This window comes from Podarcis vaucheri (assembly GCF_965113315.1).
Source record: "Podarcis vaucheri genome assembly, chromosome: 17".
Taxonomy (NCBI): Eukaryota; Metazoa; Chordata; class Lepidosauria; order Squamata; family Lacertidae; genus Podarcis; species Podarcis vaucheri.
Genome location: NC_138755.1, coordinates 40,586,938 through 40,614,367, shown reverse-complemented (window position 1 = coordinate 40,614,367; position 27,430 = coordinate 40,586,938). Strand labels below are relative to the sequence as shown.

The 27,430-nt window shown below is 44.1% G+C and overlaps 1 protein-coding gene across 1 annotated transcript; it reads left to right on the top strand.

Moving 5' to 3' along the window:
* The first annotated feature begins 641 nt into the window (after positions 1-641).
* Positions 642-27,044, top strand: WDR3 (WD repeat domain 3). Its single transcript, XM_082206054.1, has 27 exons — positions 642-932; positions 2,552-2,754; positions 3,304-3,513; positions 3,931-4,049; positions 4,721-4,799; positions 6,338-6,433; positions 7,263-7,373; positions 8,250-8,351; positions 8,473-8,570; positions 9,477-9,581; positions 10,271-10,501; positions 11,006-11,099; positions 12,459-12,560; positions 13,192-13,277; positions 13,588-13,723; positions 14,248-14,304; positions 15,081-15,181; positions 16,210-16,321; positions 16,445-16,579; positions 16,875-16,925; positions 18,877-18,942; positions 20,054-20,146; positions 20,595-20,642; positions 21,003-21,046; positions 23,650-23,778; positions 25,140-25,233; positions 26,405-27,044. The coding sequence occupies exons 2-27, from the start codon at positions 2,584-2,586 to the stop codon at positions 26,558-26,560; spliced, it is 2,826 nt and encodes a 941-aa protein (XP_082062180.1). The 5' UTR covers positions 642-932; positions 2,552-2,583; the 3' UTR covers positions 26,561-27,044.
* Positions 27,045-27,430: the final 386 nt, after the last annotated feature.

The window sequence follows — 27,430 nt, the reverse complement described above, 5'->3', positions numbered from 1 at the left end:
GGGTCGCTTTCGAGTTCAAAATGGGGGCGGGGTGCGAGTTTGACTGGCCTGCTCCTTCAAGGAGGACTTTATGACTATTTTTATTATTGGTTGTTCGCCGGCCTTGGCTGGGGAGGGAGGGGTATAAATTAAAATGTATTATTATTATTATTATTATTATTATTATTATTATTATTATTACTTGTCCTGAATTCTACCCCCCCCACCACAGGGTTCCTCTCGGACTTGCCTAATTTGTGTTGTTTTTTTTAATAAATATTTTATTAAATTTTCTCAGTAAAGAAGTTCAAAGAAAAAATACAAAAACAGAAGAAAAAAAAATAAGATTCAAAAACAGAAAAATACAAAGCCAAAATACAAACATTAAACACAAAAAGTAAAAAAAACACTTAAAAAGGAAAAAAAGAACAAAACTCTCTCTTTTACAACTCCTCTTTAGTTGAGCTATTTTCCTGACTTCCTCACGCCTCCCTTTTTTGTATCCCTTCTTTATCGGACTTGCCTAATTTGTGCCCCCCCCAAAAAAAGCCACGGCCTCCCCTCGTACAGCCCATAATGGCCCCCTGGAAGGGCAGCTTGTCCCCCACAGCAGCCTGGCAGGGCACAGTCCAAATCCTGGTAGAAGACATCTGGAAAGCAGCTGGAAGCCGGTCCCCCCCCCAAAAAAAATTGACTTATTGACTGACTTGGGAGAAAAGACTGTTTTGAACCCGGAAGCTGCCCATGCAGGCAACGACGTCAGGGGGTGTCTCTATACTTTTTACAAAGTCTTCTTATCTCGTCGCAGTTTTGAGCGGCTTCCTTTTCCGGTTGACGCTTCGTCCCTCCCCTTCCGGTTCCATCAGATGGTCAGTCGCTCCCGGAACTTGGAGCCCCGTGATGAGGAGCACGTGCTGCGCAGAAGCCGGGGGGAAATAAAGCCGCAGCTGACGGTGGGTCCGGCCAGCGAGCGGGGAAGCGGTTAGGGGTGTTGGGTCAGAGCTCCCCAAGGAAGGAAAGGAAGAGAGTGTCTCTGACCCAGTGCAGAGTGCATTTCTCTCGTTTCCTGCGTAGAGGGCGTATCCGTGCGGACGGTAGAGCACGGGGGGCTTTAGTTGTCACCCTCTCCTCTTTGCGTGTTTGCTGAGAAATTGTAACTCGTGAGTAGCTACTCAAGTGTAGGGAGTCCGTAAAAAGCAGAGGCATCACCTTGCCAACAAAGGTGCGTATAGTTCAATCTATGGTTTTCCCAGCAGTGATGTATGGAAGTGAGAGCTGGACCATCAAGAAGGCTGATCGCCAAAAAATGGATGCTTTTGAATTCTGGTGCTGGAGGAGACTCTTGAGAGTCCCATGGACTGCAAAAAGATCAAACCTCTCCATTCTGAAGGAAATCAGCCCCGAGTGCTCCCTGGAAGGACAGATCCTGAAGCTGAGGCTCCAAGACTTTGGCCACCTCATGAGAAGAGAAGACTCCCTGGAAAAGACCCTGATGTTGGGAAAGATGGAGGGCACAAGAAGGGGACGACAGAGGACGAGATGGTGGGACAGTGTTCTCGAAGCTACCAGCATGAGGGAGGCAGTGGAAGACAGGAGTGCCTGGCGTGCTCTGGTCCAGGGGGTCACGAAGAGGCAGACACAACTAAACAACAACAACAAACAATTGGCGGCAGAGCCCTGCACAGTGGTACCTCGGGTTAAGTACTTAATTCGTTCCGGAGGTCTGTACTTAACCTGAAACGGTTCTTAACCTGAAGCACCACTTTAGCTAATGGGGCCTCCTGCCACCGCTGCACCACCGGAACACAATTTCTGTTCTCATCCTGAAGCAAAGTTCTTAACCTGAAGCACTATTTCTGGGTTAGCAGAGTCTGTATAACCTGAAGCGTATGTAACCTGAAGTGTATGTAACCTGAGGTACCACTGTACCTGAATTGGGGTCCGTGCACTGGAATACGTCTGTGGACAGCCACGCTGAATATGGATGCTGCAGGAAGAAGACCTGACAGCGAGGATGGGGCTGAAAGTGTGTCCCAGCTCCACCATCAGTACACATGTGCCCTGCATGCAAGTAGCATGTGAGCAGGGCTACTGGCTCTCCAGGTCACATACTTTGAGTAAGGTGTTGCTAATTTACATCGTTTACCTGCCTGATTAGAATTGTAGAGTTGGACGGGGCCACAAGGGTCATCTAGTCCAACCCCCAGCAATGCAGGTATCTTTTACCCAACGTAGGGCTCAGACTCAGGACCCCGAGATTAAGAGTCTCATGCTCTACCAACTGAACTATTCTTTGGCAATTTCCCGGGAAATTGAAATTGTTTAGTTCCAATGGACCTGAACTGTATGTGTAGATAACATCTGCACAGATGTATCTTAAAGGCAGTGCTAAAAGCATACATCCAAGTCTTCCATTAAAAATAGCAGGAAATGCTGCAAATACCATGGAAAGTAATGTTTCTATGCTAATTCTTAAGAGATGGAAGAAAAACAGCCATTGCCTAAGAGCCAATACTTATTTTCTGCATTTCTGCTTCAGAATTAACATTTGCCTCCTCCCCTTCTTGTCCAGACTGGATTCTGCAAAGACCTGCGAACCTCTCCATGGGGCTTACCAAGCAATATCTACGTTACTCGGGCGCTGCCCTTTTTGGAGTGGTTGCCAGCCAAAAAGGCAATATTGTCTATGTGACGCTGCGGGGCGAAAAAGGTCGTTATGTAGCAGTGCCGGCCTGTGAGCATGTTTTCATCTGGGATACTCGGAAGGGAGAGAAGGTGAGCAACTTTCTTAGCATTTGAGACGGATGTGCAGTAGCCCAAGATGTCACGTTTCTTGCATTTCATGTATAATAATGTATTTTTGTTTGCTGTGGCACAGTATTCCCTTTTGGCATTTCTATTGCCATTCCCTACACTGGATAGAACTCTGCTTATCCATATTGCATAGAAATACTTGAATTAAGCTTAAGAGTTGATATTATAGCAGTGTCTCTTAGAGCACTTTCGGTGGTAATCTCTTTCTTGCTAGCAGTTTCTGCCCCTTTATTTATTTGTTAATACAGAATGTATTCCTCTTAGTGTGGAGTATATAGTCAAAATAGCAGCAACATTGATTTTTAATAAGGTATTAGCAGACTTGGGGGAACCCCTGCACTTTAAATTGCTCTGAGTATATGATGGTTAACAGTAGTTAACAAATCTGTGTTATGAGTCCTAAGGCTTGCAACATATATTTAATTAAAAGATGTGCCCTTCCAGCCTTTTCTAGGTGAGCGTAGCTGTGCCACACCATATGACAATGGTCTCTTGTAATTCACCTTGCAGGTTCTCATCCTTCAGGGCCAAAAGCAGGAGGTGACTGCTCTTTGCCCATCCCCAGATGGTCTTCACTTGGCTGTTGGATATGAGGATGGATCAATCCATGTATTCAGTCTCCTAAGTGGTGAAGGAAATGTTACTTTCAATGGTCATAAGGCTGCCGTTACTGCCCTGAGGTATGATGAGCTGGGAGGAAGACTGGCTTCAGGATCAAAGGTTAGAAATTCTTTGGATAACTGGTGGGTAATAGATGGAACTAAATTGTGTCAACTGATTGATGATAATGCGGTTCAAATTTAGGTATGTGGCATGTAGTGGATGAGGTCTGGTGTCTTGGTTGAACATAACATCCCTGAATCTTCAGAACATCATTATCATGATTGATAATTTCTGTTTCATTGTAAATTGCTTTGAGGGCCATGAAAAGGTGATACAATGAAGAAAGAAGGCCATAAAAATATCAAGTATCTAGCCTGTTAATATTTTTGTGGTTTAAAACGTGAGGACAAGGGTGAGGTAATACAGTGAGGTTAATTGTAGGTTGGTATTTGCTTGTTTTTGATACCTTGAATCCCTTGCTCAATTTGGTTTATAGTGAGCATGGCTAAGGCAGTAGTTTAATTCTCCTTCTAGGACACAGATGTCATCATTTGGGATGTGATCAATGAGAGTGGTTTGTACCGGCTGAAGGGCCACAAAGATGCCGTTACACAGGTGGTCCTTTTGAAGGAGAAGAATATCCTGGTTTCCAGGTAAAGGTGCTCAGTTAAGAATACATCAGGCAAACCTGCTAAAATATGTTCTGAAGGGATAGTTAAGAGGGGTTGTTTCTCAGATGGGAATCATAGAATTCTAGGGTCATCTAGTCCAACCCCTGAAATGAAGGAATCTCAATTAAAGCATCTATGACAGATGGCCATCCAACCTCTGCTTTAAAACCTCCAAGGAAAGAATCGTGTGCTTCATCTAAGTTAAGCTGTACATGGCCCTGTTTTCTAGTTTTTCCACTTTGTAATGCATGTTTATGCTGACCTTTGAAACTCTCAGTTCACACACTGTGACTGATAACTCTGTAGACATATGGCAGCCACGACAGAACTGCTTGACCCAGAGTGCTTAATATTAACCTAATACAGTGGTACCTTGGGTTACAGATGCTTCAGGTTACAGACTCCGCTAACCCAGAAATAGTACCTCGGGTTAAGAACTTTGCTTCAGGATGAGAACAGAAATTGCACAGCAGCGCAGCAGCAGGAGTGGGAGGCCCCATTAGCTATAAAGTGGTACCTCAGGTTAAGAACAGTTGCTTGTTAAGAACGGACCTCCGGAACGAATTAAGTTCTTAACCCGAGGTACCACTACCACTGTAGTTTAAGCAGGGTGAAACTGTTGCCATTCATTGTCTATCTTTTTTTTTTGAAAGTGGAAAAGACACCCTGGTGAAATGGTGGGACCTGGATACACAACACTGCTTCAAAACATTGGTTGGGCACCGTACTGAGGTAAATAGGATGCAGAAGTTCATATAACAAGATTATGCAGAATAAGTCATGACTGTTGTTGTTTCCCTCTTTCTCTAGCTGTGTGTTTGATCATAGACAGGTTAGAAAACAAGTCCAGTTATGCTTTAATTCAGAAGCTAGCCTCATTGAACTTACTTTCCAAGTAACTGTGGAATTTATTCCCAGCTAAATGTGTGCTTATGAGCATATCCTTAATTCAACTGAGAGATGTATCATATGTCTCTTGGATACACTGTCCGTAGGAAGAATACCACCTTTGAATTGAATTTACATATCTCGATAAACTGGCTCCCCTTGTAGTTCATAATTTGCTTCTATTGTTAATTCATCTTTAAGGAGAGGTATTGCATTTATTATATGTGTGATAAAATCAGTGATAAATAAAAAGGCAAGTATGGCAATCTCAGGATTCACACAGTTCTATCCTTTCCCTCCCCGTTTCATTTAAAATGTGTAGTTTGACAAGATGTATCCTAGTGGTCCAGTCTACAAATTTTGTTGTACAAATGTTTCATTTTGTTTCTCTGACATACAGGAAAGCATGCTGTTGCAATAGTCAGTGAACCAGAAAGTGTGTAGTAGGATGTTGGAAGGGGGTGTTATTGGGTTGCTGTTTTTATTTTGATTATGTGTTTTGTGGTTTTGTTCTGTGAGCCGCCTTAGACCTCCGGGTATATTCAATGAATGAATGAATGAATGTTCCAACCAATTTTACAGGTGTTTGTCTTGCACAGAACTTTTGGCTTCTACCTGTGATGGTGTGTGCTGTAGGATATTTTCATTTAGTATCTCTTAGGTAAAGCGGTACTAATTAATCTGTCCTCCTTTAGCAAGGGGACAGTATCTCTTGTGTGGCTGTCTTCCCCTTTCTCCAGTAGAAAGGGCCAATTCAAATTTTGCTTCCATAGACACCCCCCCCCGACTGCCAAAGTGGAAGGAGTCCTCACCCAGTTAGCTCCTGTCTACTCCAAGGTCTACTCCAAGGTGCAGCTTCATTGCTGTGCTGTTTCTGTCTCTAAAAGCCCATAGTGGTTCTTTCCACATACATACACATTGCAGAATAACCAGCTAATATGGGGGGGGGGGTTAGTCATTGCCAGCAGCAAGGAGGAAGGAGACATTTAGTGGTACAGTGACCCTGCTAGGCAGGGCAACGAACCCTGATCAAAAAGAAGGTGCAGCACTGGAGGCCAGGCACAAACTCCATTATGTAGGGACCAGGAAAGGCATGGTGCTGGGGGGGGGGGTCGCCATCTACAAAACATTCCTTCCCTTTTGGGGTCCAGAAGATTTTCTGGGATGGTTGAATTCTGTAAGAAAGGGCAGTTCCAGAGCTTTACAGGACCCCTTTTCTACTTCTCAAAAAGTGGCCCATTTTCATTTAGTAGCTCTAGTTACATATTTATCCTACGAATACAAGGAATCCAAATTGGCTTTGAATTGCTTATTTATTGCTGTTAATGAGGGGGCCGATCCTAATTAAAGATAATGAAGCCCTTTGGCATGTTCTCATTTAGGTGTGGGGATTAGCTATAGTTTCTGACGAAAAGCTGCTTATCACCGGTTCTGCTGACAGCGAATTGCGGGCATGGGACATCTGCTATTTCCAGGAGGTAAGAGCATAACACTTGCATCGTAACATTTGTATCTGCTTGTTTTTATGGAATTTATACGATTCCTTTATTTGTATTCCATTTCGCTGGTTGCCTCCATGAACACTTTGCAGAAGAGTGGGACATAAATGTAAACAAATAATAATAATTTTCCTGTGCCTTGTGACATTAGTCCTTTGAATATACTGCTGCCGGTCTTGTATTAAAAGTGGCCTAGGAAGTTCTAACAGTGGCCTTTTGAGGAAAAAGTCACTTCCTTGCCTTTATTTGGACAATAAAGCTTTGTAGATGCAAAGCTGCAGGAATTATATGTGGAATCTGTGACTATAATTGGGTTGTGAAGCAGTCATCTATAGTTCCTCCTACACTCCGTTACAATATGGGAGCAATTGGAGGTGCCTCAGAGATTACTCGGCCACCCCATGGTTCCTCCCATTTCCTTCCTGTTGCTTCATTGGGTTAGGCCGCATGCAGTACGAAGCTAGCTATTGGATTGCACTGGCTGGCCAAAAGGTGAATCTCTGAGAAGTTAAATAATAACAGGGACTCGCTTTCTGTTTTCAGTGGGCACAGCACTGTTGGAAGTCACTGTCTGTTCAGCATGCTTTATGCCTAATTGCCCCAATGCTCAGTTTTAGTTGTTTCACTAATTCAGTTGTCAAGCACTTGCCTGTCCTTTGGCTTTCAAGTGTGAGCATATCTTCCATTCTGCACCTGTTAAAATGTTAAGGGAATGAAGAATTGGCTTGCAAGAGGGAAAATGGAAGTTAGAGAGTGAGGCCCTGTCGTTATTCTAAATGTATTTTACTAATTTTGGCACCATAAACAGGAACCAGACCCAAGTGAGCCAGAGTACAAGAGAAGCAAAGGGCTTGCAGACCACACTGGAGGATCTTCTGAAGAGGATAGGACAGAAGATCAGGATGAGACGGAGGATGAGGTAGTTTTCTGCTTGTGTTCTTAGGGATACAACATTCATGAGTCTTCTTCAACATATGTAAAATCTGTTAAAATGTCCCTATCTTAAATGCATACAAAGGGTGAATGTGCTCTTAGTTATCACTGGGTACGTTTTCTGTGTTATTTGTGCACATGGGTCCGTATAAAAGAAAACTAAAAACTCCGAAGGGCAGAATACACAATTGTGATGGACAGTCAGGTTGGATTCAAACCATATTCATCTGGTGCCCTAAGGATTTCTTACGATGTGGGTGAGGGTGTTCAGTCTCCTCTCTCCTGCTCTTCCCCAAACAAGACCACCTGCTCCCCCCCTTTTTTTAGCAGTAATCTTTGTTCCATAGAAATGCTTTCCTTTAATGCATTGGCAAGTTGATGCAGGATCTGTGTCAGAACGTTGGTTCCTCCTTGCATTAAAAAGTCATTCTGTGCATCCTCAGATTCATTGCCGAAGCTGATCTGCTTTAAAGAGCCTTGACTGTTCCTGGACCCACAATTCTGAGATATCTGCTCTGTAATTGGCCGCTGACCCTTGGCTGCTTTTGCTGTAGTTGGAGGCAGTCAAACTATACTGTGGAAGGAGAGTCTGGGAATCCATTCTTATGGTGTACTTACCTTGGGCTGCAGTGCTAGGTTGAAGATCTCTTGATAAGCTTATGTATCTGGAAGAATGTTTGACTTCCAGACCAGCAGTGCTTTTAGGAGTCCTCTTGAAAGAAGCCGTTTATGGTGTATTAGTACCAATTATTTGCAATACTGTTCTGAATTACTATTCTCTTCTGGTGTACGCTTTTGGTGACGTATTTTTTGGGGAAAAATTGCACTATTGTTGTTTTCAATTCTTTTTGTTTCTTTTTAGCACATCCTGAGATGCGTGAAAGCTGGTTCTGTCATGCGGGAAGGAAGGGACCGAGTTGTTAGTCTTGCTACCGACCGCACAGGGCGGATTCTCGCTTGCCATGTATGTTACTAGCTTTTGGAACTAACGGGGGGGGGGGTGTTCCTACCTTTCTTTGAGCACTTTTCTATAGAGATTTCTGGTTCAGAGACCCCTGCAACTGACTTTTTTATCATTTTCCAAGGGAACGGACTCTGTCCTGGAAGTGTTTTATGTCCTTAGCGAACAAGAGGTTCGCAAGAAAATTGAGAGGAAGATGAAGAAAGCAAGGAAACAAGCCAAGTAAATTCATATTGCCAATACATTTTATTTTTCTTTGCTGAGAAACCAATAAAGAGCTTGATTCATGTCAGGATGGAAGTGTCCTATCCTATGCAAAGGGTTTTGAATGTAGCTTCATAATCTGTGATAAATCCAACACTTGCAATTAGAATAATGGTGTGTATAACATACAAATTTACAGTTTATAATAATAATTAATAATAATTTATTATTTATATCCCGCCCATCTGGCTGGGCCTCCCCAGCCACTCTGGGCGGCTTCCATAGAAAACAGAAATACAGTAAAATATCACACGTTAAAAACTTCCCTGAACAGGGCTGCCTTAAGATGTCTTCTGAATTTATTTTGCATGTTGCTGAGAGGCTTGGTAAAATAAAGTTCTAATCTACTGCCTTTTAAAATGCCTTCTTTAATCCTTCCCCTTAAGACTTGTGTGTGGAAGGAGGCCTTGTCAGTTTTGATGGTGCAACACAGCTGCATAATACTCTGCCTGGCCCAGCTGTGTTACAAGACCTTTAATCTACTTAGCCACCTTGAGATGGAGCTTTGGGGATTTCATGGGAAATCTCAGCAATGCAGCGCTCTTCTGCCCTCTTAGCGCAGCACAAAACAAAGCAGATAACTGTTTAGTAGTACAGGATTTGGCAGAGGTGGGAAGTCTCCAATTTGCTGAAATATATCGGATAGTGGGAGAGATTGAGAAGAGCAAGTAAATTCCACCTAAGCAGTTTCAGGAGAACAAAGGGAAGAGGCACTTTGGAGTTAGTTGAGGCTGAGTTTGGCTCAAGAGCTGCCAGTTGTCACTAGCATGACATTATCCTGTTTATGTGCATTTTTTGCTCTTATTTTCTGACTCTAGCTGAGGTTGAGTTTAACATTTGTCTCATTATTCTGGTTTTTCCTAGGAAGAGGTCAGGTGTGGAAGAGGAAGAATGTGATATCATTGTGGAGTGCAGCCTACAAGACAAGATTCAGCGGCTCACTAACATCAAAACTTCTTCCAAAATCAAGTGAGTTCAAGGCATTTAAGGGTGTTGTTCATAATTTTGATGCTCTTAAAGAGAGCTAGTGTGGTGTAATGGTTAGAGTGTTGAACTATGACCTGGGAGACCAGGGTTCAAATCCCCACCACACAAATCCCAGAGCAATTAACAGTAAAAGAGACGAGAGAGGGAAAGGAGAGAGCTTAGAGAAGTCAAGGGTTATAAAGGATAAATGTGAGCAAGTATAGTTACATGTACGTGAGCTTTTTTTTTAAGCTTGTGTGTTTCTTCCGGTGTAGATTTTGAGGGATTGGGAAACAGGTGGCATGAAGCAAATGTCTGGGAGAATTCTAGGTAGTAAGGCACAAAAGGTGGAGGAGCTATTTAAACAAATAAGAGAATTTTGGCCGCTGAGAGTGATAGAGCTGGATGAGGAGAGTTGTGCACCTTGTCAGGTTTCACCTGTGGAAAATGGGCTGGGACAGACCTGGCAGTGGAGGGTTGGAGGTCAAGACAAGGAATTTGCACAGTGTAGAAGGGATGGGGACCAAGAAAAGGGAATTGATGTGCGGGAGGGGTGCCACTTGACCAGAACTACAAGAGAAAGGGACGTTCTGAACTTGTGTTTTTAAAGCTATACCATTGTGCTTAGCCCCCTCAACTCTTTTATCTGCTACCTGATGTTTTCTAACAAAGATGATTATTTTATTAAACAGGTCTTTTGACTTGATACTCAGCCCAAAAGGGGAGCTGAAAGCCACTGTAATGCTCCAGAACAACATAATCGAATCTTACAGCCTGAACCCAAGAGCGCAGATACCCCAAGTTCTACAAGTGTCCAAAATAACTATTGGTGGTCACCGCAGTGATGTCAGAACCCTGGCATTTAGCTCGGACAACATTGCCATTCTCTCTGCTGCTGCTGAATCAGTTAAGATTTGGAACAGGTATGAAATGTCTCTGACCATTGGAGGAGAAACTAGTTGCAGTAAAATGTTTACAGGAAGCATTAAACATCTTAACTTTAGATATACTGTATATTCAGATGGTTACACATTGAGTTTAGGAAGAAGCCTTTCTTTTTTGCCATTGATCTTTTGGTATCTTCTTGTAGCCACAGATGAAGCTAAAAACTTGGGGTTGTGCCAGTCACTAAACTAATTTGGCACAAGTCTTCCTTGTGGTTAAGCTTTTTGAAACGGAGGGCCATAGTCCCTTGAAAGAAAGTGATGGGGGCCTGCATATTCGGTTCTGCTCTCTTGGCATTCCTTTTCCATTCATTCTCTCTCACCCACACCACCCATTCATTCATAGTATCTCCCTTCCTCCCTGCAACATCACCCATTCGTTCACATGTATGTCAGGAATGTCTTGTGTTTCCGATTTTACTGGGTCTTCCCCTGATTCTTCCTTCTCTCTGTGTATCTTTCATGTGCCATTTCTAATCCCAGGTCTACCTTACAATGTATCCGGACCATGGCATGTGAATATGCACTTTGTTCACTCTTCGTTCCCGGAGATCGGCAGGTCATTATAGGAACCAAGGTAAATTTCTGTACCTTCTGAACCTGAACAATCCCCCGCATGTTTCAGGTATCATCTTTAGAGGAAGTTCAGTATGTGTAACTTAGAACCACGTGGAATGTTATTCCTGGAGGCATAGCTCCTCAACAAATGGAGTCCTAAAGGGAGATGCAATTTAGTGTTTGTCCTAGGTCTACAATCTGAGAAAAAAATCCTAATTGTACACCTAATACCTGATTTTCAGTATATTGCTTTGGCTAGATAAGCCTCGGAGCAGTAGGGAAGTATACCTCTATGTGTTTTCCAAATTACTCTGAAGACATGGGAGAAAATAGGCTCAGGTGATGAGATTTATGGATTTGTTTGAAGGCCTGTGGCTAGGAATGTTTTCTCTTACATGGCCAACTTTGACCACAGCCATTATAACACCATGTTTTTCAAACATGGAGTTATACTTCAGGTGACTTGGAAGAAAATTGCAGAGTTATAAGGAAGAATTTATATTACCATACCTACTCAGACTGTGGATGTGTTAAACTGCTCCTGGTTGTCTTTGACTTTAATGAGTTTTGAATTCTTCATCTATACCTTTAACCATATGAGTGTGCTAAGAGCATAGCTGTGAGTGAAAAATGAAACCCAAGAGATTTCCCTGATATTACTGCCTTTCTCCTGCACCTGGGACTTGACAAGGAACTGTCTTTTGTTTTGGCCAGAGTGTAATGCAGGGGTCAGCAAACCTTTTCAGCAGGGGGCCGGTCCACTGTCCCTCAGACCTTGTGGGGGGCCGGACTATATTTTGAAAAAAGAAATGAACAAATTCCTATGCCCCACAAATAACCCAGAGAAACATTTTAAATAAAAGGACACATTCTACTCATGCAAAAACACGCTGATTCCTGGACCGTCCGCGGGCCGGATTTAGAAGGCGATTGGGCCGGATCCGGCCCCTGTGCCTTAGTTTGCCTACCCATGGTGTAACGTCTCTATTTCTTCACCGGCATCTCCCTTGGGTGTAATTATTGAAAAATCAATAGCAGTGAAAATCGTTGTTGCTAAGAGAGAGTTACAAATCAGCAAGTGCCCTGTTTGAATCTTGCCTCAACCGTAAACTCATTAGACACACCTTTCTTTCTCAGCCTCAGCCCCCTTCAACCCCAAATCAAGAATGCCCACCTGCTTTACAGGATTGCAAATTAAGCTGCTAAGCTGCTGTTGGGTCACTGCTCAAAATGGGATTCTATTCTAGACAGATGCAATTGAATCTGCCTGACCACCCCACTTTCCTCCTTTCTCACACTTGGAGGCTATAATGAGTTACCTTCTGTAGAATTTGGAATCATCTCTGTAACTAATGATCTGGCTTTATTACTGCTTTAGACAGGGAAGCTGCAGCTATTTGATCTGGCTTCCGGGATTTTATTGGAGACCATTGATGCTCATGATGGGGGTTTGTGGTCCATATGTCCTTCTTCAGACCAGGTAATTAAAGCACACTTTCTAATTTCTCACCATATGAACAGACTCAGGCCATGTGATTGTCATCTGAGGCCCCTCTTTGGCAGTCCAGAGGGTAGCAACAAAATAATGGAAATTTTCATTGGTCGCTCCCCGCTTGTGGATTGCTCTCCTCAGGGAGGCTTGCTTGGCGTCATCAATACATAGCTCTAGGTGCCAGGCGAAAACATTTCTTTTCTGCCAGGACTTTGACTCTTAATTATCTGTGGTCTTGAGTGGGTGGGATGTTTTAATCCTTTTAAAAACAGGATTGTCTTTTAACATTTTCTTCATTTTGCTTTTATGCCAGCTGTAATGTATGTGTTTGTTTCCCTTTAAGTTACCATGGTAAAAAAGTGACCAATAAATTTAATTATTTTAGTGGTACCACATCTAAGGATGCTCATTATTGTCTATTATTATTATTATATTTATATACCACCCTTTATCAAAAGATCTCAACAATTAGTGCTATCATGTATTTTGATTATGTTTTTAATATGCTTTTGTATTTTTATAGTTTTTATTTTCATTGTAAATCGCATTGATACTTTTTGTAGTGGGAAGTGATCCATAACATTTGATGAAATAAATCTGAATTTTCCTTTCCCATCAGCGTGGCTTTGTTACAGGAGGCGCGGATAAATGTGTCAAGTTCTGGGAGTTTGAACTGGTGAAGGATAAGGACAGTGTCCAAAAGAGGTGAGGGTGTTTTTTCAGGAAGCAAAGCACATCTGAACTCCACATTTTGTCCTCTCTCTCTTGGGAGGGTACAGTTCCCTCAAAAATACAGCACAACATTGTCTTCCCATCTGCTGACATCTGCTTCCCACCATAAGTTTCTCCTCCCTGGGAGAATGTGGGGGAAAGGGTGGGTGTATGGCGAACCTCTGAATAGGCACTAAACACCGAAGTTTGGGGTCTCCTTGCCTAAGAACTTGCAATGCACATCTAACAAAGCTTTCTGAATTTGCTGTGCAATACCAGTTCCATCAGTTTTCTGCTTTCCTAGGCTTTCTGTGAAGCAGACACGCATCTTGCAACTGGATGAAGATGTGCTCTGTGTACGGTACAGCCCCAACCAAAAGCTTTTGGCTGTCTCCTTACTGGACTGCACTGTGAAAATATTCTACACTGATACGCTCAAGGTAAGCACTATCTTTGGAAATTCAGGTCCAAAACTCTGAGAAGCAGTTGCCGCTTGCTGTGATGGCCTTTTGGTTCCCTCATCTTACATGTTTTCATTGAGAGATCTTGGCAAGTCCATTATTTTTCAGTATTCTGCAAATAGGGATGCAGAACTCCCCATGTGAGTGTGTAATAAAGAGGAGGGTCCAAAGTAGTGGAATGTACGCTTTGAATGTACAAGGCCCCATGGTCTAAGGCTGCCAACTTCATTTAAACGGATGTGATGTGATCAACATTGAGACTTTGGCAAGTTGCCACTCAAAAGCAGAAAATATTGGGATAGATGAACAAAGCTTTCAGCTTTTGGTTGTGAGAGGATGGTGGAAAGGGCAAGGTTCTTCCACACTTCTGCACACTTTTCATACATTGCTTTGAATTTTTTGTTTGTTTGTTGTTTACAATCAAGTGACGTATATAAAATTTATGCCATTAAATAAAGAAACCTGTAACTAGCTGATATACATGTCGTCTTCTTGCTTTCCAGTTCTTTTTGTCTCTCTATGGACACAAGTTGCCCGTGCTGTGCATGGATATCTCCTATGTGAGTATGCCATTTGTTGGAGATTTTGGCATTGTTCAGTGATGGAACTGCATATTGCAGTTCTTCTCCATGACAAATGCACATCCCCCCCCCCCAGTTGTAAATCTTCTCTGTGCTGCTTCATGCTAGTCTCATAATTCAATACAGACCATAGAATGGCATGAGTGGAATGAAGGCAAGAAGTTGTAGCCTCGTTATGTTGAGGAGCTCTTTCTCCCCCAGTGGTTAGCTTGAAGGCAGCCCAAAGCTGTGTCCATACCTACTTTGGTGTGTAGACATGTAGAATCTGGGCAATGTAACTGTAGTTCTCAAATTCTGTTTTCAGTGAGAGAGTTGAGTAATGGGGAGAGGCTGATTCACCTTCTCTGGCAGTGTACAGCAACATGAGATTGTCGTTCTTTTAACTTTTGAAAGTTATGTGCACTGATTGGAATAACAAAGTGCTTGTCTATTGGAACATTCCATGGGGCATAAATGGCTGGTGTAATTAAAATCAGAGGATAACACAGAGCTTCTTGGAGTCTGAGTGCTGCTTGCCTAACTGCTGGTAGGGATACCCATATTAGGTGCACTGAAATAAGACACCTAGAGTTGGCTGCCTGATGTTGAGAGCTAAGAAATTAATTTGCTTCACTTTCCTTGAAGCATAACACAAGATCTTGTTCTGATCCAAAAAAGTGTGTGTTACTTGACAGGACAATAAATGGAAGCTGGGGGTAATCATGCTCTCACATCCACAACTGAGTTCCCTTTTCTTTCATTTTTTTTTGTTATAGGATGGGGCATTAATTGCAACTGGCTCTGCTGACAGGAACGTGAAGATCTGGGGCTTGGACTTTGGAGATTGCCACAAGTCTCTCTTTGCCCATGACGACAGGTGGGCAGATATCAAAGGCCACCTAGATGCCCCTGGTGTAGCATTTCTCCCCGCCCCCAAAACTAGGTTTCTCTGGTGCTTAAGTTCACAATTGTCATAGCCTCTGTGGAGTCCAACATACGGGGCTGCATTCTGCAAGCTCTAGGCTAGAATGCCGGTTAAATTGGCCTTGCTGAATCTTCTAGTCTGGAGCCTGCAGAATGCTTCTTTCCATCCCCTTAACTTTGGCATCAGACACCTCAGTGGAAGGGCAGGTCACAGGGTCTCCGCTGCACAGTTCTGTCGCCATTCATTGGTTTCCCAGTTTAGGAATATTAAACATGTTTCTATGAGTTGATCATGCTGTACGGTGTGGGTTTTCTTATTGTGGATTTGCACTTGTGGTACTTAAGGGACCAGGGTTGCAGGGCAGGCGTTCGCTGCTTGTGTCTATGTGTCTTGGGATCTGAGTTTTTGTAGGAAAGAGAAGCCGCAATATTTTAGCCCTGAGCTTTTGTTTCCCTTCAAGACATCACACAACTTGCTAGCCCTTTCTGTTCACAAAACCCATGAAAACAGTTCAAGGAAAATACTGATGATAGCTAGTTAAGTCATGCTTGGAACAGAACCACTGATTTCAGTAAGTCTACTCTCAGGATGACTAACATTGAATATCATCTCACTGGAGAAATCCCTGGTGCTCCTATCATTTTAAGTTGAATGCGACATAATGTTGCATCAGTGGTGCTGATGGGGCTTCTGATGACAGCAGCAGATACTTCTTGGCTCTCCTTGAGTGCTGCTAGTGTTTCTTTTAATGACTGCTAGTGTTTCTTTTAAAAGCACCTGGGATTCTGGAATGGAAGCCACAGACTCCAGAGGGAAGGAATAAGGACAGGAGAATGGAAGGAAGTGGCAACTGAAGTCATACCTGCATGTATCTTTCCCCCTTTCTAAATAACCTCTGAGAAATGTAGAAATGTTTAATGAATGTTGTGTTGGAAATGGTAGTGATCTGATACGCCATATCTTTCTCTTGTTCTCTTTAGTGTGATGTTTCTTCAGTTTGTACCCAAGTCCCACCTCTTCTTTACAGCAGGGAAGGATCGCAAGATTAAGCAGTGGGATGCTGATAAGTTTGAGCATATCCAAACCCTGGAGGTAAAATAGGAGACGTGTGCATTTGCCAATCTGGAAGCAGTGGTCGCTTCTGTGGATTGCCAGACATCATGCAGAATGGTCTCTCCCCTTTCACTCCTCACTATCTGCATCTCTGATTTCCAGGGGCATCACCAGGAAGTGTGGTGTTTGGCGCTCAGTCCCAACGGAGACTTTCTCGTCTCCTCTTCTCATGACAAATCGTTGCGTCTCTGGGAAAGGACAAGGGAGCCCATTGTTCTGGAGGAGGAGAGAGAGATGGTAAGAAATGCCATCCTGCGTAAGAGGGTACCTTTGGTATCCACTCTTAATCTTAAAAGGGATCCAGATTCCAGTTCTTGTGCATCTTTTCCTTTTAAAAATAACTAAATTTGTGTGTCCATATTTTGTGGCATTCTTTCCAAGGTTTGTTTTTTTTTTAAGTTACTTTTGACGTAAAAGGACCATGGGAAGGAGATATGTACTGGGAAATGTGCTGCTTCAGGTATTCTGAATTTGAAGCAGGTGTGTTTTAGTGCTTGCTAATGCTGACAAACCGAATTATTTTCCTCTGCAGCAAAGAGAAATGGAGTATGAAGACAGTGTAGCAAAGGAGGACCAGCCCGTGGTGAGTAATGTTCTTGCTCCCAAGTCAAGCAGTGGAGTTTCCTGGGAGTCTCAAGATGTGATTCTCCAGCTACAATGGAAAGCACACATTTCAGTGCATTGGGGGATGTAAAATATGTCAGCTCACATTTCTTGACTGTGTTTGTGCGTGACATTTCAAATGCATGTTTTGGGTTACCGATTAGATTGAGCTTGGAGATAACTTGAACACTTGCTCTGGTAATTAAAATAACATTCAGTTCTAGTTTGTGCCAGAATTTTCACTTAATCTGCTTTCCAGAAAACCATCATATGCATTTTGGCTTACCACTTACAAAGCGCCAGAAATGTTCTGAGCATCACTGCACACATAGTAGACAGCCCTTGCTTGCAGGCTCACAATTGTAATACAGAAGGAACACAAGCATTGGAGTAGCTGCTTCTTCGTTGAATGATGGATTGGACCAAGTTGATGTTTTTCCAGGGAGGCAGGTAGTGCAGCCTTCGGTTGGCCCCTACTAGATGGTAAAGGCCAGAATGTGCCTCCCCTAGCTTTGCAGTCCCAGGGGAGGGGAAAAGCAAGCTTCCTGCACACCCTTTTCTGGACCATGTCATGTTGCTCTCCTCCTGCTTGAGTGAGGCAGGGGAGCAGTTTCCCACCGGAAACAACAACAACAACAATTTATTATTTATACCCTGCCCATCTGGCTGGGCTTCCCCAGCCACTCTGGGCGCCTTCCAACAGAATATTAAAATACTGTGATACAACAAACATTAAAAGCTTCCCTAAACAGGGCTGCTTTAAGATGTCTTCTAAAAGTCTGGTGGTAGTTGTTCTCTTTGACATCTGGTGGGAGGGCATTCCACAGGGTGGGCGCCACCACCGAGAAGGCCCTCTGCCTGGTTCCCTGTAACTTGGCTTCTCGCAGTGAGGGAACCGCCATGATTATTTCAGATCCCAAGAAGCAGGTATGCTGGAAAGCCAACTGCTTGAAGATTTTCTGAGGAGTGTATTCAACTAACTTTTACTCAGGTCCAAAAACTTCAGTGGGTCTACTCTGAATAATAGTTAACTAAAACCCTATATTTGATTCTAAGCAAGATCTTAACATTTCTAAACAAATTAAATAGATATTAGTTGTTAATCCAACAGTTCAGTTGATGGAATAGGCAAGAAAATGAATATGCATTTAACAGAATTCAGCATTGCCCAGACAGGGTCAGCTATTCTTCAGTGCAACAACATTCTGGTATTTCTGTAGTGGAAGAACATAAACAAAAGAGCAAAATGTAAACTGTTTAGGTGGTCTTTGTCAACTAAGCAGTATACAAATCTTGTAAAATAAAACGAGAGAATTGCCCTTAGTAGTAACCCTCAGCAGTAACCCTCAGCACCCACTTCAGTCTGGAAGCAACAGCAGCTCAAAATTTTACCACAGCAGACCTGTTGTTGTTTTATATGCCTCATGTCACTTGGTTCATAATTTCTTCCCTTCTAATGAAGCAGGGAGACATATTGGCATTGTGTTGTTGTTGTTGGCATCTGTCTGTCTTGAGAGACACTTTGGGGGGTGAAGTCAAACCATTGAAGAATCACAGCATCTGCTGTGGTTGCTACAACCAGTAACTTGTAAATGCTGCCTCCCGTGTTGCTTTTGCTGCATTAGCAGCACTGAGGTGCCCTCCCTGGGGCACAAGCCTGGGCAGTGGGTATGGAGGTCCTGGGCTGCCCAGATATCAAGACCACCCCTCTCGGCCTCACTGATGGGGTCCGAAGGAAAGCAAAGCAATACGTTTTGCACCAGCTTGGCTTTGCACTGAAAACTGCGACAGGTTAACCGTTCCTGTTCTGTTACCATTCAAATTCAAACACAGACCAATGCAACTGTTCTGAGGCAAACTGGAGATAAAACTGCTTTGTCCACCATGATGTTTCAGAGGCTGTGACACCATTTTGTTTTGTTTCTTTTCAGGTTCCTGGGGAGACTCAGGGAGAGGCTGGGTTAGCAGGAAAGAAGACCATCGAAACTGTCAAGGCAGTAAGTTTGACCCTCCAGGTTCCTTAATGCGGGGCACTCGTTAGGGAAAAAAGATGACTTTCTGACTCTCTAGCTTGGAGTGTTCTGTTTAAAGCTCGGGTTACATGTTAGTGCTAGGATGTGTCTCTTAAGCTTTTAAACTGAATTAGCCTTCAGCGACCTCTTCAGTGAGAGATCGAAATTGCCCATAACATGCAAGTCATGTCTTCTGTGACAGAGATGTGTTGCTGACCTCTGCAGAACTCCTCTTGATGATCACCACACTTATTTTTCTAGCAGTTCTACAGCTGTGGGAGAAAAGGCAGCACTTTCTCAGCTGCATTTTGCATGTCCTCTTGTTTCAATGGCACTTAAAGCCACGAGAGGTGGAATGGGCACAGGGAAGGTTACAGCAGTCTGCCACCCCCTTCTTCAAAAGAAGAAGAATTTCATTATTGATATGCCGCCCATCTGACTGGGTTGCCCCAGCTATTCTGAGCAGCTCCCAAATATTAAAAACACAATAAAATATCAAACATTAAAAGCTTCACTATACAAGGGTGCCTTCAGATGTCTTCTAAAAGTCAAAGAGTTGATTTCCTTGGCATCTGGTGGGAGGGCATTCCATAGGACGGGCACAAGAAGGCCCTCTGCCTGGTTCCCTGTAACCTCCACTTGTTGCAGTGAGGGAACTGCCAGAAGACCCTTGGAGTGGGATCTCCGTGTCCGGGCTGAACGATGGGGGTGGAGATGCTCCTTCATGTAGGCAGCTATTTAGGGCTTTAAGGTCAGCACCAACACTTTGAATTGTGCTTAGAAACATACTGGGAACCAATGTTATGGCCGGTGCTACACGGTGCTACACGGTCCCAGCGGCTGCTCCCACTCTGGCAGCTGCATTCTGGATTAGCTGTAGTTTCTGAGTCACCTTCAAAGGTGAGTGCATTGCCGTAGTTCAACCACTCTGGCGAGACAGTGCACAGGCTGGGCCTCAGCTGTCTCACCAGGTGAAAATGTGTTTGATTATTCCACCCTCTTGTGCATAATCAAATGGGTGTTCAACTTTCTACTCCGCATTATCACAGCACCTTCATTTTGTTGCGCTGCTAATGTGCCATTTTTGTGTTTGTAGGCTGAACGGATCATGGAAGCCATTGAGCTGTACAGAGAAGAGACAGCCAAGCTGGAACAGCATAAAGCCATCTGTAGAGCGGCAGGAAAAGAGGTAGGAAGGGGTTGTGGTCTGTGTTCTGTTCAGCACAGTGTGGTGCCAGTTTCTTTCTCAGAACACTTTTAAAAAATCAAAGGGAAGGAGATCAAAAAGGGTAGCACAGTTGTTTGGTGATCTTACGATGTGTGATGTGCAATTCATTTATTCATTTTATATGTATGCTGCTTTTCCACTAAAAAATAAATTAAAATGCTCAAAGTGGTTTACAACAAAGGAAACAGAAATACTTTTTAAACAAACACTACAAAAGGAGCTTTATAATAGCATAGCAAAACAATAACATAGTACCAATTTCATAATAACAAAGCAAAACAAGGGCAAACGTAATAACATACCAAGACCCCTGCATTTCAATAAAATAAATGTAGCAATATTACTTAAACCATTATGCCTTTCTACAGAGAGACGTGTGCCTGACTTGCAACCTGCTTTCTTTCTGCAGGTTCCTCTTCCAGTAAACCCTATTCTCCAGGCATATGGCAATATTTCGGTAAGTGAAGTGTGTGGCCGCTTTCTGGAATTTTGAGACATGTGGAATGTTAAGCTGCCTTTCCCTGGTATTCTTGTGTTCCAGATGGTGTGGAGGGGAGGTGGGGAGTTGTCATGGGTTGGGCTATGAGTGTTTTGATTAGTTTAAGTCTATTATCCTGCTGCTGCCTGTTTTGATAAAAAATAATTATCTTAAGAAACTGAGACATTGAGATTGGTTTGCAGGCCAAAGGTTTCAACACTCTGAGTGGGATGTGGGGTGGGAGTTCTTTATAGAGCCAGAGAAATTGTTGCGAGATACAGATTTTTCCATAAAAAATTTCAGCTAGCAATGAAATCCACTCTTGCCCTTTTCTTGCAGCCTTCTGCTTACGTACTGGATGTCCTCAAGAAGGTTAAGTCAAGGTGAGTACCCGGAAGCTGCTTCAAAGTATTGTGAATGGCTCATAGGTTTGACTGAAGGAGGAGCTGAGGTTGGAATAAGATGGTTACACCAAAGTTGTGTGGGCTTAGGATGTATGCACATTCATGAAACATGAAAGGAGTTATTTCCTGGGAGGTTTTTAAGCAGAGGTTGGTTGGATGGCCACCTGTCATGTATGATCTAGTTGAGATTCCTGCATTGCAGGCAGTTGGATCAGATGACCCACAAGGTTCCTTACAGTTTTACGGTTCTGTGATTTTGTGCATTGACACAGCTTGCTGCGAGAAGGTATTTGAAGTTGAGTATTTGAATCTGGAATATAAGATCTGCAGGTTCTGGAGATGTACAGTACACAGAGTCCTTGACTATTGGGGTCGTAAGTTCTTTAGTGCTCATAGTGCATGGTAGGTAAAGGTAAAGGGACCCCTGACCGTTAGGTCCAGTTGTGACCAACTCTGGGGTTGCGGCGCTCATCTCGCTTTACTGGCCGAGGGAGCTGGCATACAGCTTCTGGGTCATGTGGCCAGAATGACTAAGCTGCTTCTGGCAAACCAGAGCAGCGCACGGAAATGTCGTTTACCTTCCCGCCGGAGTGGTACCTATTTATCTACTTGCACTTTGATGTGCTTTCGAACTGCTAGGTTGGCAGGAGCAGGGACCGAGCAACGGGAGCTCACCCCGTCGCGGGGATTCGAACCGCTGACCTTCTGATCGGCAAGTCCTAGGATTTGTGGTTTAACCCACAGCGCCACACGTAGTGAGGACCAAAGTCAGTACTCTGCCACCAGAGTGCTTTGGACTGGAGATGGCAGGCATATGTGCAGGCTTTAGGAACATAGGAAGCTGCCTAGCACTTAGTCCAGCCATTGAGTCACTTAGCTCAGTACTGGCTGCCCTGACTTCCAGCAGCAGTTCTTCAGGATCCAGGCAGGAATCATAGAGTTGCCAGGGACTGAACCTGTGTGCAAAGCAAAGGATCTACCACTGAGCTCTGGTCCTTTCCCATTGGGAAACAGGCACTGTGAGGTTGGCACTTGTGAGTCTATTTAACATTGCTTACAACTTCTTTGCAAAACGATTAGCGAACTTTCTGCAGCAAGTCTTGTTATGGAATGGCGGGAAGTTTGTGTCCTGGCGGAGCTGTGGCTAGAAATTGCAAGAGTTGACATTTAAGCCTCATTCCATCCAGATGATCCCTGCTTTGCTGATCGGTCACATGAAGTTCCTTCCTGGGAAAGCAGGCAGTAACAGTGCCAAGTGACTGTTGAAAAAGACCTTGCTTTGATTTGGCAGAATCTGTTGCCCTGCCACCTTTGTGCTAGAGAAGGGTGGTCCAACGTGCAGTCCAAGTGCTCCCTCAAGTCCTTTTTTTGGCAGCCCTCGAAAACATTTGACAACCCCCCCAACCCTCACACTACCTCCCCAAAGCCAGGCAAGTGAGGTGCTGGACTTTGGGAAGGAGGCATGAGGACTCTGGCAGCACCCTAAAGTTCTCCCAACTCCTTCCCAAAGCCTCGTTGGCACTTCCCCAGCTTTGGGAAGGAGGTGGGAGGACTCTGGGACACTGCCAGAGCCTCATGCCTCCTTCCCAAAGCCCAGCGCTTCCCCCTTCTGCATGACAAGGCAGTGTGCAGCCCATGGGTTCAGTGTCAAAGTACTCTTGTGGCTCACTTGGTATGAAAAGTTGGGTGTCCCTGTGTTAGAGGCACCCCACTGATAAGGGCTTGCTATTATAGCTTGATGCTAGGCCTGGGCGACGTATTGATATGTCATCCAGGATCGGTTTGAGGGTCAGATTGCCATAGTATTTTGACCCAGTGGTATATCGTGTTACGGAAAAGGAGCAATGCGACTACGAGCTGCAGCTGGCTGGAAAGCAAAACAGGATGTGAATGTTTGGGACTGTACCGTGAGAACAAAGGGGCAGTCTATTCACTGTGCTGAGCACCGGATGTTAGCTCAGAGTGTCATTTGACCTGTACAGGAAGTACAGGAGGTGGAGTTTGTCTCTCTGCTGTTTGGTGTCTGAAGAGAGCAGACGCGTTTCTCTGTACTGCTGCAAAGACAGAAATAAAGCCACGTAAATACATTTCTGTCTATCTCTTTCCCCTCCCTGGGGGAGGCAGGGAGGAGGGAAGAGTGGTGTGTTCTTCTCACGCTTGAGGAGGATCGCCGATAGTGACCTAGCTTGTATCCTGCCGGGAGACGCAGACGGGGAGGTCAACAAGGAGCTCAAGCCGGGTGCCTGGAGAGTGGCCAGTTTCCTCTGATAAAGGCTTGAGAATCCAACATCTCGCGGGTGGGGGTGGGCAGCCAGCTGACACCTTACCTTCCTCCTCCGGTCGAGCAGGCGGACTGTCTCCTTCCTCCTTGTGCTGGGTGCCAGTGGTGGTGGGGGCGATGGCAGTTTCACCCGAGTGCCTTGCAGGGCCTGGGCCGATGCGCCTTCCTTTTCAGCATCGTGATGTATCATTGTATGGCGATGTTTAGCTGGTGTTACATTGAAATGTTGAAACCTGAAATTGCCCAGCCCTACTTGACGCCTGGGGTGGGAGGATGCCTTACTCTCCTCTCTTTGTCACAGTGAATTGGAGGAATCTCTGCTGGTGCTGCCCTTTTCATATGTGCCCGACCTCCTTGAGCTCTTCAATCAACACCTCCAGTTGGGTTCAGAGGTGGAACTGCTATGCCGAGCTCTCCTGTTCCTTCTCAGGTAAACCCCACAGCTGAAAAGAGTGCAGGGAAGCTTCCTGGCTTTGAAGCTGGTCATGTCAAGCCCTGCACCTTGAATGGTTCTGACCAAAAGGTGAATGAGCTCTATGGTACCATAGAGACTTCCTTTTATTCTTAAAGCACAGGCTTTCTCAATGCTTCCAGTGACATTAACTTTATTAATAGGCAAGTGTTGACAAACCATTGCCTCTTCAATCCCTCAGGCAGAGCTGTCTTTTAAGTGGCTTTCTCTATCACTTATTTCAAATAGTAATTTCCAGCTGGACAGTAAACTGAGTTGCCAAACAGCAGCACGTTCCTTAATTCTATTCAACCCTTGTATAGGGAGAAGACATAGTCTCTGTTTAGGTCTGGTCTTGGCAAAACCAGACCAGTGTGAATTGCTCTGCTACCTCTCCGTTTTCTTCCCACTCCCCTGCAAATTGAGGCATAATGATAGCCTTAGGAGAATGCCCAGAAAGCTTAAAGGGTCTTTCATAAGTTCTGTATTTCTCCATCAAATATGTCACTTAATCATCAAACCTGGCGTCTACAACATGGTGCCTCTGAGTGCAACAGCATCTGTTAATAGCTCTCCTGGCACCCATAAGAAGCCTTTGCACTCCTCTCCTGCCTACTTTGCCAGGAGTTTCTCCTCTCCTTGGAAGTGGGAAGGGAGCAGATTCTGCCTGGAAAACTACAGAGTTGAGAAAGGAAATGGAAGACATGTTGCTCACTCCCACTTCCTCTTTCAAATGTCTAGTTTTGTAGGTTGAGCCTGGCGCCAAGGTAGAAAGCAGAGTGACCAGGAGGGAAAGCAGAGAGAGAAAAGAGGAGGGGGGGAGAGTGGTCTGACCAAAAAGAAATGGAAAGTGTGTGTGTTCTTTCTCTCTGGGTGGCTCTGTGCTTGTTTTTAACCCCTTTTCCTTTCTGGTTGTATGTTCTTGCTTTGTGGTGGGTGTCTGTTTGCTTCTTCCCCCACCCTATTTCTCTCAGTGGTCTCCTTGTTGCTTCTCCTAATCTCTTCTCTTTGGGGGAATCTGTTTTTTACCATGATCAAATACACTGAGATCCAACACTGCAACAATGAAACCCCCCCCCCTTAATTAACATGATAATTCAATAGAAAAATGACTGCCCTCCACTTTCTGTTTTACTTTACCAACATGAAACACTTCAGATTGAAGGGTGTCATCTTGTCAATCCTTTGTAAGAGTGTGAAACACCTCACTGACGCTCTGGGCACCTCTTAATCAACCAGGAGGCCAGAAAAGAGTAGATCGTATACAGTAGATTAGTCTGGAAACCAAAACTTGGCAGTCTGACAGTGAATTTTGGGTTCACTCCCCACTCCATCCCTAGGATACACTTTGGACGGATCACAACCAATCAGCTTCTTGTTAAGGTGATGGAGGACCTGAAGAAAACCACCATCTCTAAAGTCAGCCAAGTGAGGGTAAGTAAGTGTGCACCTATGGGAGATTTACACAATCTATGGGTAGTGTATGTAAAGGGGGCAAATTTTGGGTGTCCATCTGCTTTGCCCAAGCCGCACTGCCTCTTGATCCCTCTTCCGGTGGTGTCAGTAATGGCGTGGGACAGCAAGTAAATTCTGGTTATCACACATACAGTGCCATAAACCTCTAATTATGAATCTTAGTATTTGAGATTTACATTTATTATAATAATAATTGCATCATTACAGATTAATCTTGTACCATTTTCCTATTTAGTTTCTTGGGTCTGTTCAGCTATGCTAGCAATGTGATGAGCTTAATCGTGGGGTCGGAGCATATGGTTGTGTTGGGGACATTGCTGCAAAAGGCCTCTGTGGCAAGCGGTCTTTGCCTTGGCTGGGACGTTTGCAAGGAATTTCCCCAGGACACCATTAGCACAACTACTGCTTCCATGGTTCGCTCAGATGGAGAGAAGCAGGGAGGCTTGTGATGGTGGTGGTGAGGACCACCGATTGAATGTATTTGCTGTAGACTGGGTTTCCATCACAATCCACACCTTTCCCTCTGCCAGGAACACAGAAAAACTATCAGTGTGATTGGGATGAATAATTTTAGCAAGCACTGGTTGTGAAGGCTGTTTCAGGAGTATCTGCGTTGTGACAGTAACATGTGCATCTCTTGTAACAAAGCAGGATTAAGCATGTGAGCTGGGAAATCCCACTTCAGCCTTGCTAGCCTATTACTTTTTCCAGATTTAGGGGCCCACCTGCAGTTAAAGGAGGATAAAGTTGGAATATTTTCTTGGGTAGCTGTGAAGATTACTGAGGAAATGAACACTGTGCTATGCTGATGGTTCTATCAGAGCAAGATTTTCGACTTCCCAGACAGAATGACCCCCTCTCCTTCCATGCACTTTTCTGGAAGTGTTCTCACTCCGAGCCAATTTTGTGGGGGGAGGAGGAGAGGGGAAGCCTCATCACACAAATGGAAGTCCTTGCAGGGACTTCAGCTGACAGGGTTCATTAGCTGAATCCTGCCCACTGTCTCTGACATAGTTTGGTATTAGAACAGTAGGGAAAGAACCACTGAAGTTGGCAAGTGATGGCAAAAGCATTCCACGTCTGCCCTCTTCCTGCTTCTTACGTAGGTCTACTTATGTTCTGTCTATAGGATGTGCTGGGATTTAATATGGCCGGCCTGCAGTTCCTAAAGAAAGAAATAGAAGCCAAAGATGAAGTGACTTTTTTTGCTGATGCTACTGACCGATTTGAGGAGAAAAAAAGGAAGAGAAAGAAGAAACAGAAGATGATTCTTGCAATGGTCTAATTGGGGCATTTTGGATTTGTTGCTCCAGGAGAATGTGGGTTTGTTGTCTCCAGCACAGAGGGGTGTGAGGTTCTGTGGAAGCTTAACCCGAGCTGCGTCAGGTTGTCACTCACAAATCAAAATGGAGGGGTCAGAGAAGGATCAAAACACTGCCCCCCCAGCTTATATTTCACCTACTGTTTGCAGCTGCTGCTTTCGCTGATCTGTGGCCTTGGCACCTTTTAAACAGACCTCTCTTCCTGCCCATCAGCGTAGTGACCTCACATCACACAGTCCATTGGATTTGGGAATGATTCGTCACCAAGGCTAAATCATAAGGGCAGTACTCCCTGCCCTCACTCAAGTGGACCAGTATTTTTGCCGGTTTTCAACAGCATTCCTCCTCCTCCACCACCGTCAAAATTTGGTGCAGATGTGTTGAGTGAAGCCTTTCCCAAAATGTACTTGTTTAGCTAGAATTAAAACTTCTTTGCAGTCTACCATCTTCCTTTGCAATTTAAGCTTCATAGTTGTTTCTCAAGCAATTTAAACACCAGAGAGGAGAAAATGTTTTGATACATTATATCTGTTGGGTTCAGCTTGTTTCCTCTGAAGTTTTTCTGAACTAAAGTTCACTGAAGAGTTACAGAAGTTTAAAAAGCCCTCAAATGGTGCATGTACTTATTCACTGAATGCATCCATCAAGCAATGTGGTGATGCATTTTCTGAGAAGGGATGCTTAGACCTTGTTTAGATGCTCCAAAACGGCCACATTCCAAATGCAAACCAGTAGCTAAATTATTGTGTTAGCTCTTAAACCAAATTGGCTACAGGATTGAAAGGTCGAAGGGAAACAAGTAATATCCCTTCCTTCATCATTATCAGTGTGCC